Raw genomic sequence first — 18608 nt, forward strand, 5'->3', positions numbered from 1 at the left:
CCTGAGTAATATGTTCAAGTTCCCATGTGGGTGATTATTTGAAACCCAGCCACAGCTAAAATGAGTCAAGCAGTACCTTGAGGCTCTTTCCCTATGCAGTTTAACCATTTCAACCACAGTGGGATAAGCTACCGAAAACAGGATTTGCAGTGATATGGCCTAAAATTGTCAGATTTTCTTGAAGGGCTTGAATGTGTGTATGGATTAAATGAGACCTGAAAACCTACAATTGTAAACAACTACTTGCCTATGGCAAATAAGATGCACCTCCATGTGAGCAAAGAGGAATTTGGTTTTTTTTGTAAAGAACTGGAACTTCCTTTCATTATTTTCATGCGTGGAAGATTATTTTCACTATCCAAAGGCAGGTGAGTAAAAAATGGTAGACTTCTTTTCAAGGTTGTCTGAAAAGTGAACATGCAGAGCAATACTAAGCATGCTTACTCAGGAGTTAGACTTACTATGTTAAATGGGGCTTAATTCCTAGTAAGTGTGTTTTAAATAAACCACAGATTTGCAAATCTGTTTGAAATAGGTTAGAAAACAGTTTAAAAGTACAAGATTATGCAAATCCTCCTGAAAAGAGGAATATTGAATATTGTGCTGTAAGTAAGGATTCTTTGAAGATAATTCAAAAGTTGTTACTAGTGCAGAATTTGGATGCCAGAATGCTTACAGGCACAACTGAGAGGGCTTATGTAACACATTGTGATAGAACTGCACTGATTACCTGTTTTATAGCGTTTTATAAAATTATGCAGAAACATTTTTCTTCCTTTCTCATAACACTAAAATTTATGGTCACCTGATGAAACTGAATATTGGAAGATTCAGGACAGATAGAGTACTTATTCACATACTGGATAGTTACAACTATGGACTGGCTTCCACAGGAGACAATTTCATGGGGGTGGAGAGGGAAGAAAGCCCTGTTACACAATCTGAAGTCTTTCCACAAGGCTTCCACTGATGGCACTCACTTGTTGAATCCCTACCTCACAAAGCAGAACATAATTCTGAAAACATAAAAATCCTGTCTCAGTCATAAATGTATTTTGTGATGATGAAGTTGTATATTGAATTGTGTTGAAAAGGAGTTCAGTTACATCATAATATAAGTACTGTAAAGGTATGTTCAATTTCCTTAGATACCATTAAGTCTCACATATAAAACAAAGAAGGTTCTTAATATTTGAAGCACATCTGCCTGAGAATATATAAATTTGAATATAAATGCATTGATTGCAGAGGTACAGACCCAAGGCTAAAATGAAATTAGTGCTAGCAGATTCCTCTGCTTCTTGCTAAGAGAGGGTTCATGAAGCTCAAGGGTCCAGATGTGTTGACATGAAAAGTCAACATCTTTGAAATAAATGGCTGGTGCTCTTTGTAATTGAACAGGTGGTATGTTAAATAGTGCTGCTGCAGGGCTGCCTGTGTCTGAAAACTCACACTGTCACAGAAAAAACAATATTAGGCATTTGACATATTCCTGAAACTCATCCTAGGAAAATTATGTAAAATGGCTAGGGATGTCATTGCAGCTGCTCAGGCAGTTGGAGAAAAGGCCTAACAAAATGTGTTGAAATGAATGTTATTATAATTTGTGTCAGTTCAGCAGTGAACTGATATTCTATATTAGTTAAATATTGTTGACTCAGTAGTCTTGTACTTCTCAAATGAACTTGTAGTTGATGAGGACATGTCAGTGTCAGAACCTCTGCTCACTTTGCATCTGCTCCTTTATTGCTGATTGAAAGAAAATAGTACAGTACTGTAGAGCCAGAATGGGGAATCTGGTTGTTGTACCATCCCTCCCACTGTCCAGCCACCGCTGTGACCGAGATGGTGGAGGCAGTCTCTGGTTTGTGTTAGAGAATCCCAAGACTGGATCTGGAGGACTTCAATATCCATGTTGATGCTGACTTGTCTGGGCCAGTTCAAGAGCTCATGGATGCCCTGAAAACCATCCAACACATTCTGTAGATCATACCCTAGATCTGGTTTTCACTTCAGACATTATGAAGGACCCAGTTGTATATTGTCCATTGTCATGGAAGGATTACTCCCTGGTGAGCTTTGGATTGGCTGTGACTTACACCCACCCACGTGTGTGTGTGTGTGTTGGTTGGTTAGATTGATCCACCCCCAGAGACTGATGAAATCCGAGGTATTTCTGGATACTCTGGGGTATTTTCCAAGCAGCATAATGGGTGCTACTGTTGAAGCCCTAGTTTCACTTTGGAATATTGAAATGCAAAGGGCAATTGACTTGGTCATTTGTAAGTGGCCTTTCCAGCCACGGGGAGTCTGGAAAGCTCATTTGTTTACTGAGCAGCTCCAGACAGTGAAGCAGGCTGGCCATCATTTAGAGTGCAGGGGTTATAAGTCCCAGTGCAGGAATAGAAATATGAATGCATAGCTCAGGCATAGGCAAACTCAGCCCTCCAGATGTTTTGGAACTACATTGGGATATTGAGGGTGGGCAGGAAAGATGATTTGTAAATATGATGCAAGACCTGTGGGGAAATTATTTGTGATAATACCCAGCAAAGTCATACTCATAGTAGATCCATTGCACCTAATAGATAAATTACCCATCTTTATTGATTTCAGTGAGTCTACTCTAAGTATTAATAACACTGAGCATCACACATAGACTTTTGTCCTCAGTTTACTTGATTGTATTTGAATATTCTGCGTTAGACACATATCATCTATCATCTGTAAAAGGTTTTCCAGCTGTTAGAAATCAATGTTAGAAATTAATTTTCCAGTGAATAAAGAGGAAGTTTAAAATAAAGAAGTATTCTTTTCTTTACTGCAATTGCTGCTTAATTAATTTGGGTGCACACGCACAGGAATTAATGTTTAATGATAACATTTATATCTTAAATGAGACCCCTGTTATTTTATTTGCTTAAAAAAAATTCACCCTCTTGAAATATTATGCTTGTTCCACTTGCAATTGTACAGGGTACGTTTCTTGATGGGTGGGCGCCATGGAGAGTTCAAATTTCTACCTCCTGCTGGCTATGTGCCTTGCTATGAAGCTTTGCTTCCAAAAGAGAAGATGAAACTGGAACCAGTTAAAGAATATAAGAGAGATTTGGATGGAGTTAGAGATTTGCTTGGTACTACACAATTTCTCTCCCAAACTAATTTCATCCCTTGTCCAATTGACACCAGCCAGGTATGTTTAATTGAAAACATCAGTATGAATTTGTAATGTATCAGAACAGTATTTTGTAGCACACCACTCCTATGATGCATATTTTTTACTTGCTATCTGGTTATTAATAAAACATACAGAGGATATCACTGTTAATTATTTTGTCTCATTTAAAACTCACCTCTTTTCTTCTAGATTGCTTTGCCTTTCCATCTTGAGAAGATCAGAGACAAGCTTGCTGAAAATATCCATGAACTCTGGGGAATGAATAAAATAGAACTTGGCTGGACTTATGGCAAGGTACAATTTAAGAGTAATTCTAATGAGAAGAAAGGAGCCTTATGCATGAAGACCCAGGAGAAGTTACAAAGAACCACAATCATAGCAGATGGCGGTGAAAGCTAGTGTCTATTTACAAGGTTGAAATACTGAAAAATCATTGTAGCTAATAAGGCCTGCCTTCTTTCCTTCCAGAATATGACACACCACTGGTTTAAGTGGTGGCTTGTGGAAGATGCTGATGATGTATTCCGCCATTTTTAAAATAAAAAACACCTTAATTTAATAGAAGAAGTAGGATGTTTATACATTTACTTGTATATAGAATACTGCAACATAATTACCATGTCATGTATACAACCAACATGCTTTTAATCTTACATACTAAAGTTTTTAATCTTGCATATTTAACTTATGGTAGTTACAGTGGTGAATGTTCCTAAATTATTGGTATGAGGACACAGAAATGGCTTGTAAGAGCCATGTGGTCTGAGCTGCAGCAAGCAAAATCCTCCCAAAATGAACTAACCCTGGCAGGACAGCTTACTCTATGGTCTTCATGCATTAATTAGGCTTAAAGGTGTTTGTTATATGAGGATGGTTATTCATGGAAATGGTATAGCAAAAAAGGGGAAAATGTCTTCCACCTTCTTCCCTGGCTGGCAAGAACCTTGCAGGACTTTGAATGCAGTGGAGAATCTGCTGCTCTGCAACTAGCTAACTCCTTGTTTGGATTGCTCTGTGCCTTACTAGTTAAAGACTCATGTTGGAAGGTTTCCTAATGTTTATCTGTTGGGCTTCCGTGGTTCTAAGGTTACATACAGTCTCTCTTGTATTTTATATTGTAGATACGAGACGATAATAAAAGACAACACCCTTGTCTGGTGGAATTTTCAAAACTACCTGAAACAGAGAAGAACTATAACCTTCAAATGTCAACAGAAACCCTGAAGTGAGTTATGAAATGGAAGAATTAAAAAACCACTATAATATATAGTTTAATTCTACAGCAGAACTCTATGTGTTGACATTGTTTTGGAAAGTGGGTGTCATATATACAGTTAGGTTCATATATTGCACCTAAGAATGTCTGTGCACTCTACAGGCATATGAGGATCAGAGGGGAAGTAATATTATGCCATTGCATCATTTCATTCTTGCTACAAATTTAGAAACAAGCAGTATGATTTTGGAGTTATGCAGAATTATATTGAATGGAAAATAAAACATTTTGCCTCCTGATCCCCCATGTCAGAGTCCTACCTGGGATTCAGTTTCTTTTAAGGAGGGCTTCTAGCATTTTCCTTTCCTCTACTCTGCCTCAGTTCATTAGACACTGAGCTTCAGTGTTTGGTCGAAGGTTGAATAAAAGTGGAGAAAAGCAGCACATAAAATGTGGACACTGAAATAATTCTTGCTGTGTTATAAAACAATTCTGGTTTTTTAATTTACACGTTATTAATTTTTAGTGGAAAGTGGAAAGAAATTATATAATATAAAATCTAATAGCCTATATGTGATGTTGGAAATACACATTATTTATAGTAGCAATGATAGCATGACAAAGGAATAATAATAATAATAATAATAATAATAATAATAATAATAATAATTAATAATAATACCTCGCCCATCTGGCTGGGTTTCCACAGCCATTCTGGGAGGCTTGCAGCACATATAAAACATCAAACACAAAACATTTCCAGATACATGGCTGCCTTCAGATGTCTTCTAAAACTTTTGAACTTATCTCCTTGACATCTGATGGGAGGGTGTTCCAAAGGGGTAGCACCACTGCTGAGAAGGCCCTCTGCCTGGTTCCCTGTAACTTCGCTTCACACATTGAGGGTACCACCAGAAGACCCTTGGACCTCAGTGTCCAGGCTGAGCGATGGGGGTGGAGACGCACCTTCAAGTATACTGAGCTGAGGCCATTTCAGGCTTTAAAGGTCAGCAGCAACACTTTGAATTGTGCTTGGAAACGTACTGGGAGCCAGTAAAGATCTTTTACTGTTGTATGTTCCCGGCAGCTGCTCCCAGTCACCAGTCTAGCTTCCACATTCTGAATTAGCTGTAGTTTATGGGTCACCTTCAAAGGTAGCCCTACACAGAGCCCATTGCAGTAGTCCAAGCAGAAGATAACCAGAGCTTGCACCACTCTGGCGAGACAATCTGTGGGCAGGTAGGGTCTCAGTCGGTGCACCAAAGGAGCTGGTAGACAGCTGCCCTGGACACAGGAAAGGAAGAACTTTCACATTGTTGATTTATGGCCATAGCAATAACCAGCAAATATAATTCAAATGTTTTTGTTTTAAAGTAAGTTACCACTGTCAGAATACATTATACACATTAAAATGGGATGAAATAGAATCCTATGTGTGTGAACTCAGAAGTAAAAAACTTTAAATGTCTATAATTTTTAAGCTGCGGAATTATATATATGCTTTAAGCTGCCCAGAGTGGCTGGAGAAACCCAGCCAGATGAGGGAGGTATAAATAATAAAACTATTATTATTTTTAATAACATTTGGTGTGGCCATTCTAAAAGAATATTTTTTTATCTAAATATGACTGTGGATAGGAACTGCTAAGTTGCAAATGTGTAGCACAGTTTATAACACTCATAAAAAGAGTTGGCTATTTTATTCAGAGAAGCATACATTTGGAAGTTTTGGAGCTGGTTTGAGGCAGGGCCATTATCCACACACGTGTTAATCAGTGTGAACAATAGAGACTAAAATCTGGCATAAGCAGATTTGATGGCATAGGGATAGAAAAATACTCAGTATCATAGAATCAGTAGCCGGAGATTGTTTGGATAGGCGGGCTAAGCCACATGGGACAAGGGAAAGCAAAACCCTTAGAGTCATTTCCCTTGCCTACTTAAGGAAGAGCTGACTTCCCATGCATATATAGCAACCAGACCCTTAATATGAATAAATCCCATCATCAAAAAGAATTTTTTAATAAGACACATCCCCATGTTGCTATTTATCCTATCCCAGCTTGCTGTAGTCTTGTGAGGCCAGGGATAAAAGGATAAAAATCATACAGTACAAAATGAAAGTAAAACCCAAGAACAAGTAAAAATGCAACCAGCAAAACAAACTGACAAGCAAAACCAACACCAGTTAAAAACAAACAAACAGCAGTTTTGTAAGCAGAGGGTTGGGAATTGTGGGACTGTACTCTCCTCTCCTCCCCTAGCCCCAGTTTTTTTTTTGCTGTTTTAACCACCCTGATGGATATTGCGTTGTATTTTTACAACTCACTTTTATTTTTATAGAACGCTTTTGGCCCTTGGGTGCCATGTTGTTCACATTAATCCAGGAGCAGAGGAAGATCTTCAGAAAATCAAACTTCCAAAAAAGTAAGTGTGTTTATAACTGCAATGACTGCATATTGATTTCATGTGTTGTTTATGTGGTGATTATTTGTAAATTGCTGGTTGGAAATGTTTCATACTTTTCTTTTAGCAATATGGATTCATAAATTTTGAACTTATTGAAGAGCTGCTTATCGTTTAGAGAAGGTTGGGAAACTGACAGAAAATACCACCTTATTTCAGAACCCAAGTATTAAGACCTCAGCTGTAACACCTCTGTGTTAATTTTAAGGAACTAAAGAAGAATAAGCTGTACATTTACCATCTTGTTTAGAAGCCTCTTACAACTTCTGAATACACACAGAGTTTACTGTTTCTTTGAAAGAATTCTACCTCCCAACACATCTTTTGATTTACTAATTTTGTTACAAAATAAAAAAAAATCCTGTTTAACTTCCCTAAGTCTCCAAGTGCCAGAGCTCAGCTGCATTAGTAAAACACACACACACAAAAACAGTGTTTTGAATGTGTTATAAACATGCAACACCAGACGGTGATGGAGAGTAAAGAAAAATTCTATGTGATTTTCCACAACATTTTCCCCCTTTTGTTATAATGATTTAATTTCTGACTCATTTATAGCGTTTTCCCCCCCTGTGTGTAGATCTACCCAGAGTTTCTTTAAAAAGCAAAAAATAGCCTGTAGGAAAGCGGGGCATTCCTCAGAGGTGTTTTCCACCCAAGCTTGTTAGTCTAGAGAGCCAGTGTGGTGTAGTGGTTAAGAGCGGTAGTCTTGTAATCTGGTGAACGGGGTTCGCTTCCCCGCTCCTCCACCTGCAGCTGCTGGGTGACCTTGAGCCAGTCACACTTCTCTGAAGTCTCTCAGCCCCACTCACCTCACAGAGTGTTTGTTGTGGGGGAGGAAGGGAAAAGGAGACTGTTAGCCGCTTTGAGACTCCTTTGCGTGGTGATAAAGCGGGATATCAAATCCAAACTCCTCTTCTTCTTCTGTTTGCCTGTTGGCAACATAGACTTTATTTATTGCCCATAACCAGTGCACATCACCAGAGTGCTTGAGAATATCTGGAATGGTGCAATGGGCAGCTGTATATCATGGGTTGTTTCTGCCCTGTTTTCACATAGATACAGGGCATTCCAAATAGTTCATACTGTATATTTAATTGTACACAGTAATAGGAAGAATATTTCACTCTAATGTATCTAACACCTTCTCTCATAGCACACACATTGCTTTTTACCTTTGGTTGAAACATATAGCTGAGTGGCTAAAACACACTGATTCTAGCTCCAGAAGTAACCCTCTATCATCTCTGCTGGTTTATAGTTACATGATGTCAAATGGCTATAAGCCAGCACCTCTAGATCTTTCTGAAGTGAAATTGCTGCCTTCGCAAGAAGTGTTGGTTGACAAACTTGCAGAGAATGCACATAACGTCTGGGCAAAAGACAGAATAAAACAAGGTTGGACATACGGCATTCAGCAGGTAAAGATAATTTAAATAATATTTGGGTGGCATTAGGATGAGGGTTATGCTTAATTTAAAGTGGCACTGATGGGTTATATACTTAATTCTTGAAAAATCTGTCTTCCTCAATGACTACTGTGTTGGTCTGAATGCCTGTGATAACTGAGCTATGATAGCATGATCATTCAGCAAATCTACTGCAAAAAAGATTTTTATGACTGGAATTGGACTTGCATTGGCCTTGAGTGTAAATTCAGACAAATCTGTAGTGTGATGCTTCTATGTTTTGCTTGCCTTTTATTTATTGTGTTTATATCTAGATTTAATTTAATTTAATTTAATTTAATTTTAAGAATCTATAACCTGAATCCTGCTTTTCTTATCTGTACCTTTTTTAGGACCTCAAAAACAAACGAAATCCCCGACTGGTGCCTTATACATTATTAGATGAGCGTACTAAAAAATCAAACAGAGATAGCCTTCGTGAAGCTGTCCGCACCTTTGCTGGTTATGGATATAATATTGAACCACCAGATCAAGAAATAGGCAAGTCTTGCTGTGCTATTATGAACAGTCGCTATAGTATTTTTAATGTGCTTTGCCATCTATCTCACTTATTTCATCTTCCCAACAGTATTCTCATTTTTCAGCTGCATGTGGATTGAACTAGATGTTGCAAGCACTGGTTCTCACACTCTCTCATTCTTCTGCCGTGTTTAGCACTCAAAAAGCAGAGAAATGTAGAAGATTCGCTAACCAATTATGTCAATAGGAATGTTGTTTAAACCCGACAATCAACCTATTAAAAAATACATGTTTAAATCTGCATGTCAATCACTCAGAGACTTAAGGGGCATGCATGAGTGACTGATGCACACTCAAACTTGCCAATTTTCACTGCTCCTACCCTGTTCTTCCCCATGACCAAAACACCCTTACCTTGAGAGAGGGATAGGAGGAACTTCTTCTGTGTAGAGGAAGCAATGTGTTATGCAGTACCACATCTCCCTTCCCAAAGTAAAGCTTTTTGGGCTTGGAGCAGCAGGGAGTCAGGGCAGGAGGACAGAAGGAACCCAGGGAGAGAAAGCAAGAGCCAGTTCAAGGAGGAATTGCTCTTAAGGTTGCCTTAGCACCTCTGTAACTGAAGCTACAAAAATACTGGAATATTGTTTCAACTAACTTAGGGTTGTTGTTTTTTGCTTTCTTCTATCTTTCACAGCTGACCAAACAGTAGAAAAAGTGAGCATTGACAAGATACGTTTCTTCAGAGTAGAACAGTCTTATGCAGTTAAGACTGGAAAGTGGTATTTTGAATTTGAAGCTGTAACAGGAGGAGATATGCGTGTTGGGTGGGCGAGGCCAGGCTGTCGGCCTGACATAGAATTGGGTGCCGATGACCAAGCATTTGTCTTTGAAGGCAGCAAGGTTAGTACATTTGATAATAAAATTAAGTAAGTAGGTCTGTAGCTAATAGCTATGGTTAAACAACTACTACAAAAATATGGTTCTCACACACACACACACACACACACACACACACAGTCTTCTGCCAAGTTTATTATTTGTTTAACAAAATTTATATATCGCTTGATTGTTTTTGGGGTTTTTTAAAAAAATCTCTTAAGCTGTTTACCAGAAGCATCACCAAAAGTGTGGCCAATATCCAGGCAGCATTTTCTGGAGCTGATTGCTTACCTGTTTATCCTCTGTTTAAGAAATTAATTTTGCTTATGAACTCATATTTGCACATAAAAATACCACATCACTTGGTATTTAAGTGTGACTTCTGGGGACATTTTGAATTTATTGCTCAGTGCTAAATTAATAACACTGGTCAACAACAAATTTGTTGTCTGCATTTTTTCCAGTTGATTTAGGACGAATCTGATGCGCTGAATCCAAAAATCACATTGGTTTTGCTCAATCAGGTCAAGTTTTTGAGCTATGGCCACATGTCTATTTTTACGTTTTTGTTCACATGTACACTTGTGTGGAGCATTTTAGAAGAAGTTGGTGGGGGTGAAATGCCATGTCAAATAATTGTTTTGATTGGAAATGATTATTTTAATGACAAGAAGTATTCAGGTCCGAAAGGGATCAGTTTGAGGTCATAAAACCTCGAAATCTTGCATAAATTGGTGTGGCTCCATAAATTGGTGGGATCAACAGAAAGAACCGGAGCAGCCTCAAGTATCCTGATCTTCAATCAGCACGACTTCCTGTAGCTCATTGTGATGAAATTCCAGTGCCTATCTTCAGAGAACTTCCTGACATTAGTGACAAAGATGCCTCCAGTGTTGAAGGACATGAAGAAGAAGACGTGGTTCTTGAAGATGATGCTCCACATCCATTTTCCCAAAAGGAGTTGAATGATCTAGTTTGCGACCTCAGCTTGTCAAAGGACTCTGCCGAACGGTTGGCATCCAGATTGAAGAAAAAAAAACCTTCTCTCTGACAGTGCTTGCATCAGCTTCCTCCGCAACAGGCATCAAGAGTACCTCCATTTTTTCTCGAAGAGAAGGACTTGGTGTACTGTGCAGATATTGATAGGTAGCCGTGTTGGTCTGCCATAGTCAAAATAAAAAAATTCCTTCCAGTAGCACCTTAAAGACCAACTAAGTTAGTTCTTGGTATGAGCTTTCGTGTGCATGCACACTTCTTCAGATACACTGTATTGTGCAGATATTGTGCAGCTTCTGCTCAAGCTTGGAGTGCCACAGTACGAACCCAAAGATTGGAGACTTTTCATTGACAGCAGCAAGCAATCACTGAAATGTGTTCTGCTACACAATGGCAACCAGTTTGCCTCTTTACCCCTGGCTCACTCAAGTACACTGAAGAAGAACTATGAAGCGGTGAAGTATGTGCTGGAGAAAATTGGTTATGATCAGCAGAAGTGGTTTATTTGTGTTGACCTGAAGATGGTGAACTTTTTGTTGGGACAACAGTCTGGCTTCACCAAGTACCCATGTTTTCTGTGCATGTGGGATAGTAGGGACCGTGCTCAGCATTACACGAAGAAGGACTGGCCTGTGCGGAAGGAATTGGTGCCTTGCAAAGAAAGGAACATCATCAACGACCCTCTGGTGGACAGAGACAGAATACTCTTCCCCACCACGGCACATCAAGCTCGGCTTAATCAAGCAGTTCACCAAGGCTCTGGACAAGGATGGTGACTGCTTCACTTACTTGTGCCAGGCTTTTCCAGGATTGACCATGGAGAAGTTGAAAGCTGGCATCTTTGACGGTCCTCAGATCCGCCAGCTCATCAGAGATCCAGAGTTCGGAAACTCAGTGAACAAAGTGGAACTGGAAGCATGGAAGGAATTTGTTCTGGTAGTGAAGAACTTTCTTGGCAACAATAAGGCCAGAAACTATGCAGAACTTGCCAACAACATGCTTTCAGAAACCTGGGCTGCAACATGAGCGTCAAGGTGCACTACCTATTTTCACATATGGACCAGTTTCCTGAGAACCTGGGTTCAGTGAGTGACAAGCAGGGGGAGAGATTCCATCAGGACATGAAAGAGATGGAGACCAGGTATCAGGGTCGCTGGGACGCAGTCATGATGGCTGACTACTGTTGGACTCTGAAGAGAGACCTCCCTGCCGCTGAGCATTCCAGGAGTTCCAAGAAACAGAAGTTCAAGCCCTAAAGTTTTAAAAATGGTGACGCAACATGCAATTTACCTGTACTTACCTTTATCAATGCCCACCATTCAGTTTACAGTAAACCTGACCTGATGGAGAGAAATGCCATTTCCTGATTCAGCAGTGCAAAAATACCCTAAATCAGTTGTAGAAATCTAGACAACATTCAAAAAGTAAAAAATTGTTGCCCAGGGTACTCAATTCTGCCCCCGTCTTGACAAAAATAGCTTCTTTGTTTATCTTCTTTTACCTCTCTCTGCAGTGAATATGTTCCGACACACACATTTGAACCTGCTTGTTTTTCAGGGTCAACGTTGGCACCAGGGTAGTGGATTCTTTGGACGAAATTGGCAACCAGGAGACGTAGTGGGTTGTATGATAAATCTAGATGACAAATCAATGATATTTACTCTGAATGGAGAGTTGCTTATAACCAATAAAGGTTCAGAACTTGCTTTTGCTGACTTTGAAATAGATAATGGTAAGCGAATTCTTTGTTGGGACAGTGCTACTAATTGAAAGGAAATAACGAGAAACCTGAATCTTGCAGTTAACTGCAAATTCTTAGTGTACAAAAACGATGATTAATTTTGGGTGTGTTCTACAACTTCAGATTTCAGTTGTTTAACTAATAGACATTGGCTGTTCGTCAGCCTTCCCAGCCTTTAGTGAAGTAGCTTAATTTAAGAAACGTAACTATTATTTCCATTCAAGCAGGCGTGTTGCAGCTTAAAGGAAAACAAATTTATTAGGCAAAAGCTTTTGTGGGCTACAGTCCACTTCATCAGATGAAGTATAATTCTTTCTGTTTGCTGCTCTGGTTTTGGTGTTCTGTTGCTCAAGAAGCAGCTTAGTCATGCTGGCCACATGACCCGGAAAAACTGTCTGCGGAGCGGACAAATGCCGGCTCCCTCGGCCTGTAAAGCGAGATGAGTGCCGCAACCCCAGAGACATCTGTGACTGGACTTAACTGTCAGGGGTGCTTTACCTTTACCTTCTTAGTCTGGTGGTGCTGATAAACACCAAACCTGCCCAGAATAAAACATCTATCACCTATGATTTGATCATAGATGAAGGGCCTGACCTGGTGTGCATAGCTGAGACCATGGTAAGCAAATTAACACTGTTAATTTTAAGTTAATTACTAAACAGAATGAAGCCTGGTCCAAGGTTCTTTCTTATTAGAACCCCAAATCCATTGGAATTGAACCTGGGCAGCATTTTGTCGCTTGCTATTTTTTTTTGGGGGGGGCATTTAATAATAGTCTGTCCTTGAAATTAATCATTTGTAATGTTTGAATCTTTTTTTAATTTGAAAGTTTATGTCCCTCCATTATATATATATCATGATGATAACCAGTAGGGCTTCTCTATTCCTAAACGGGCTTTTATTAAACAAAAAACGACAGTGTTGCACGGCAGCGATCCATATGGATAATTTTGTAATCTATTAGAGACCATTAGGATTCACAGTTACAAGTTATTGATGGCAAATGCCAAGATCATGCCAGTAGCGTATGTTACCACGTGTAGCTAGCGCTATTTGTCATTCTTTCTGACTAACATTTTTTCATTAATGACTGCCTGGGATGCTGTATCAGTTGTGCTGTCAGCTTTCTATGAAGAAAGGAACATGTGTAATGCCTGGCAAAGCCAAATACTTCATACTTCATAATAAGAGTATTAGGAATAGGCTTGGCTCTTTCTGTTGGAAGTAGATTTGTTTAATCACTGGCATTTAACTGCTGCCTTTCTTTCGTTCCTTCCTCCAGAACAGTCTGCTTTCAAAGTAGTCATTAAGTTGTTTTGTTTTGTTTCTTTTTCTTTTCTTTTAAGCAGAAAAAGCACTATTTGTTCATTCTCTGTTCCCACTATTTGGATGAAATTTCCACTAAGCGCCTTTTAGTTTCTTGTTGTTTTGTATTGCCAAGTGCTGCAGACCTAACAAGATCTGGTCCCCTTAACATATCCCTGTGCTTCTCATGGAAGCCTTCATACAGAGTAATGTTATTAGCCTCATAAAAGGTTTATAAGAAAGCTTTCCTGTGGTTCAGGATAAGTTGTTTATCCTTTCAGCTCTTTAGACAATAAATGTCAATCTGACATTTGGTAACTGATTATTAGAGAAGTCAATCAGGTGATTAATTGTTTCAGAAGGTCTTCTGTGCCCTACTTACCCTATGTGATGTTTTATTATTCTTTTATTTCTGGGGAATGTGTGTGTGTGTTTGTGGCTTCCCTGAATTCTTCGCCACCATTTCTAATGAACTAGGTACAAATTTAATCAGGAATAAATAAATTCTTCCCTTTAACCAAAAGAGATTGCACTGAGAGTATGGTAAGCTTATGGTTAGAATAATAAACTCTGGGGTTTTCTATGTATATATTTCTCTAACTCCATATTCATGTTTCATGTTTGATTCAGGCTTTGTCCCCATATGCTCATTGGGTCTGTCTCAGATTGGACGGATGAATTTTGGGAGAGATGCCAGCACCTTTAAGTATTATACAATGTGTGGTCTACAGGAAGGCTTTGAACCTTTTGCTGTCAACATGAACAGAGATGTTGCTATGTGGTTCAGCAAACGTTTACCAACATTTGTCAATGTACCAAAAGACCACCCTCATATTGAGGTAATGCTGCAGAGTCAGAAGAGACGTGGCATGTTCCCTTATACTTTTGGTCGCTAAGAATTACATTGCAGAAGTAATAATAATGATTTTATTATTTATATCCCACCCATCTGGCTGGATTTCCCCAGCCATTCTGGCAGCTTACAGAACATATTAAAAACCTGGTAAAATGTCAAACATTAAAAGCTTCCAGATACAGGGCTGCCTTCAAATGTCTTCGAAAAGTCAGATAGTTGTTTATTTCCTTGACATCTGATGGGAGGGCATTCCACAGGGCAGGTGCCACTGCCGAGAAGACCCTCTGCCTGGTTCCCTGTAACTTCACTTCTCACAGTGAGGAAGGCTATTTCTACATCGCCTTATCGTGAATATATATCATTGACAGTTCCCATAGGCTTTCACGTTAATCCCTTCACTTTCACTTCCTTTTATCTGCATTACTTCTTTTAGATAAACTAAAATGGTTGTATTTCAATAATTTATTCCCAGACACAATTACAACCTGCTGTTAAGATGTATTTAACACTAACTGTGTGCAAGATAGAAGTGATATTGTTGTTACTCTGTTTCACTATCCCATTCAATTAGTCTTTTTTTTAAGCAGATGGTTTGATGAGACACCCAATGATTAGTTAACATTCTGTATACAGATACATTTCAAAGGTCCCTTTTTATAATCAAATTTGAACATGTTTAAACAGACAATACATGTGTATTCAGAAGTCCCATTGAGTTTGGGTAAGTGGGTATAAGACTGCAGCCTTGCTGTGTTAATAGTTGAGAACTTTGGTTTGTACAAAACTGTTTGAGGTAGGACATCTGAAGGCGTATTCTGTGCATCTTAAAAACTTGCTACTCTGTCAAACTCTCTCTCTCTCTCTCTCTCTCTCTCTCTGTGTGTGTGTGTGTGTGTGTGTAACTGCTCCTTTTTTGTCTCATAAGAAAATTGTTAATGACCTTTGACTGCAGGTAACAAGAATTGATGGGAACATTGACAGTCCTCCTCGCTTAAAAGTTACCCATAAGACATTTGGAACACAGAATAGTAATGCAGACATGATATATTGTCGCTTGAGCATGCCAATTGAATTCCACTCATCTTTTAACTACAGTACTGGTTTGGAACTGATTGATAGTTTCCAAAAAAGGTTAGATATAAGTTTGATTTTCCTCTAGGCTTAACTTTGTTTTAAAACCGCTTTCTTTTCTTTTTTGAGTCCATGGATTTAAAAATGATTTCTACTTACTCTGTACAGTTTTGTGGCTTTGGGTTTTATGGTACCCTAATCCTTAGTCTATAAACAAGAAATTTATCTATCCTGTAGTTAAATGGCTTTGATTATTCAGGGGTATTGAGCATGGGTTCAAAATATTGTAGTCACACTGCCTTTTTAAATTTATATGCTGCGGCAAGTCCTTCTCTTTAGCATATACCTATTTTTATTTAAAGCAGTGGAGGCGCAGAAGGACTTTCTGATCCTATGTCCTTCTCTTTTAACTGACAGATAGAATTCATGCGTAATTTTCCCTTCATGGTTCTATCTAGCACAGATTTCATACTATGAAAAAAGTGCCAAATTTCATATTTTCCAGATAGCAACCAATCCATCAAAGCTTCCCTTCATCATTTTTTCAGCTTTATGCAGTATTCTCTCATAGAATCATAGAATCGTAGAGTTGGAAGGTACAACGAATGTCATCTAGCCCAACCTCTGCAATGCAGGAATCTTTTGCCCAACATGGGCAAAACCCACGACCCTGAGATTGAGTCCCATACTCTACTGACTTAGCTATCTCAGTTCTTGTTTTATGTATTTAAATGACTGATAATTATACTTTATTTTCAGAAAACAGAACCAGGAGATACCTGTTCATGCCACAACGGTAAGTATATAACTATGGTTGTTGTTGTTTCTGTTTCTTTTTTTAGAAGTGGGCTAGCTCCCCCAGGTTCAGATGAATTGGTTCAGATTAAGTCACACTGTTTCTCCTAAAATTGGGAAAGAATTTGAGTCAATGTGAGCCAATCCAGGTTGATGGTCATTAGGATATCATGGAGTCTGATCCCTCTGCCATTCCCAAACCCCTGCTCACCCAGTAAACCTCCATTGATCCTCCAAGTCCCAGTCCTTCCCAACATGTACTGGCTGCTTATGAGGACGGAATCGCTGCTGGATTGTCTGTAATCTTTGGGTTGAAGAGTGGAATACAATTTCAATTCGAATTCAGTAGGTAAAGATAACGGACTCCTGGACGGTTAAGTCCAGTCAAAGGCGACTATGGGGTTGTGGCACTCATCTCGCTTTCAGGCCGAGGGAGCCGGTGTTTGTCCGCAGACAGCTTTCTGGGTCATGTGGCCAGCATGACTAAACCACTTCTGGTGCAACAGGACACCGTGAGAGAAACCAGAGTGCACAGAAACACTGTTTACCTTCCCGTCGCTGCAGTGCCTATTTATCTACTTGCACTGGTATGCTTTTAACTGCTAGGTTGGCAGAAGCTGGGACAGAGCAACGGGAGCTCACCCCGCCGCAGGGATTCGAACCGCCGACCTTCTGATCAGCAAGCCCAAGGGGCTCAGTGGTTTAGACCACAGTGTCACCCACGTCAGTAATTAGTAGTTAGGCCCAGAAAAGCTCAGTGAAAATTGAACCATATGTCAGTGCGGAATGCTTTGAACATTTATCCAGGAAAAAATAAAGCACAACCGGTTTTGTTCAAGCCACGCATACTGATTCTATTAATTATTTCTTTTTAGTACACGGGATGCAGTTTTCTGTTAGAAGGTTTTTGTGCTTGTTTCCATTTAAATATATATTTATTTAAATATTTCCGCTTGCTATTGTTTTTTCCAGTACTACTACTCAGTGCGGATCTTTGCGGGCCAAGACCCATCTGTTGTCTGGATTGGCTGGGTAACACCTGATTACCACTTTTACAGTGAACATTTTGACTTAAATAAGAACTGCACAGTAACAGTTACTTTGGGAGATGAAAGAGGAAGAGTTCATGAAAGGTGTGACTCTTAGAAATTACCTATTGATTAACCTATGTCTTAATTAATTTTATCAATAGTTGGAAAGGAATTTTAATTTTTATTACCCCAAAATGAAATTGGTTTGATTTTATTCATAACATTTGAACCTGAGAAGATGCTTTGTGCAAGTACCTAATGCTGTCATTTACTAATATTAGATAAAGGTAACAGTAACATTTATAGGACTCTGTGTTACTTCCTCAGCTACAGTTCCTTGAAATTATGTGTCCTGTGGCTTTAACTGTGAAGATAATTTTGATGCAGACCTCACAAGTAAAAAAGTAGAGTTCAAATGTTAGACTTATATTTTAAAAAATATGTTGTTAACTTTTCAATAAGTAATATCCAAACAGCTGAGTGACCGGGGGGGGGAGATTTTTTTTTCCAGGTTTCATTGTACTTCTAATTAGAAAAGTAAGATTTAAATGAACCTTTCAGGTGATCCTTGCAAGTGACTACTGACTCAAAGTTAGTTTTAAATGCAAAGCTTGCACTTAACATGCGTCCTTATGTTTGGCTATAAGCCACCATTTATCCAAGGGCTCATCCCCACTGCAATTTCTTGCATCTGTCCCATGATTTCTATGCACAAGTCTGAGAGGGCTTTCTTTTGCCCCGCTGCTTTCCCCGGGGAAACCTGATATTTACTCAGTAAAAGACTTAGGTTGAAGCCCATTCAGTGACGCTCTGTACAGTGGTGCCTTGGGTTACATATGCTCCAGGTTACATATGCTCCAGGTTACATACGCTTCAGGTTACAGACTCTGCTAACCCAGAAATAGTGCTTCAGGTAAAGAACTTTACCTCAGGATGAGAACAGAAATCACGCGGTGGCAGCAGGAGGCCCCATTAAAGTGGTGCTTCAGGTTAAGAACAGTTTCAGGTTAAGTATGGACCTGCGGAACGAATTAAGTACTTAACCCGAGGTACCACTGTACAGTGCTTCTCACATTCTGTTATTTGTCATGGTTGCAGCATCCCCTGTGGCTTTCCCTTGTCTCAGTGCCCAGGGCAGGCAAACTG

General features: G+C 39.2%; 1 protein-coding gene across 1 annotated transcript in view; it reads left to right on the plus strand.

The window, feature by feature from the left end:
* The window catches only part of RYR3 (ryanodine receptor 3), a 286017-nt gene that overhangs the window by 119199 nt on the left and 148210 nt on the right, over positions 1-18608 (plus strand). The window contains exons 20-31 of the mRNA XM_082241418.1: positions 2977-3193; positions 3368-3472; positions 4300-4403; positions 6738-6821; positions 8122-8281; positions 8662-8809; positions 9483-9688; positions 12221-12395; positions 14340-14548; positions 15518-15696; positions 16396-16432; positions 17404-17564. Of these exons, the coding sequence (XP_082097544.1) occupies positions 2977-3193; positions 3368-3472; positions 4300-4403; positions 6738-6821; positions 8122-8281; positions 8662-8809; positions 9483-9688; positions 12221-12395; positions 14340-14548; positions 15518-15696; positions 16396-16432; positions 17404-17564 (1785 nt within the window). The remainder of the gene's footprint in view (positions 1-2976; positions 3194-3367; positions 3473-4299; positions 4404-6737; positions 6822-8121; positions 8282-8661; positions 8810-9482; positions 9689-12220; positions 12396-14339; positions 14549-15517; positions 15697-16395; positions 16433-17403; positions 17565-18608) is intronic.

The sequence above is a fragment of the Podarcis vaucheri genome, assembly GCF_965113315.1.
Source record: "Podarcis vaucheri genome assembly, chromosome: 1".
Lineage (NCBI taxonomy): Eukaryota > Metazoa > Chordata > Lepidosauria > Squamata > Lacertidae > Podarcis > Podarcis vaucheri.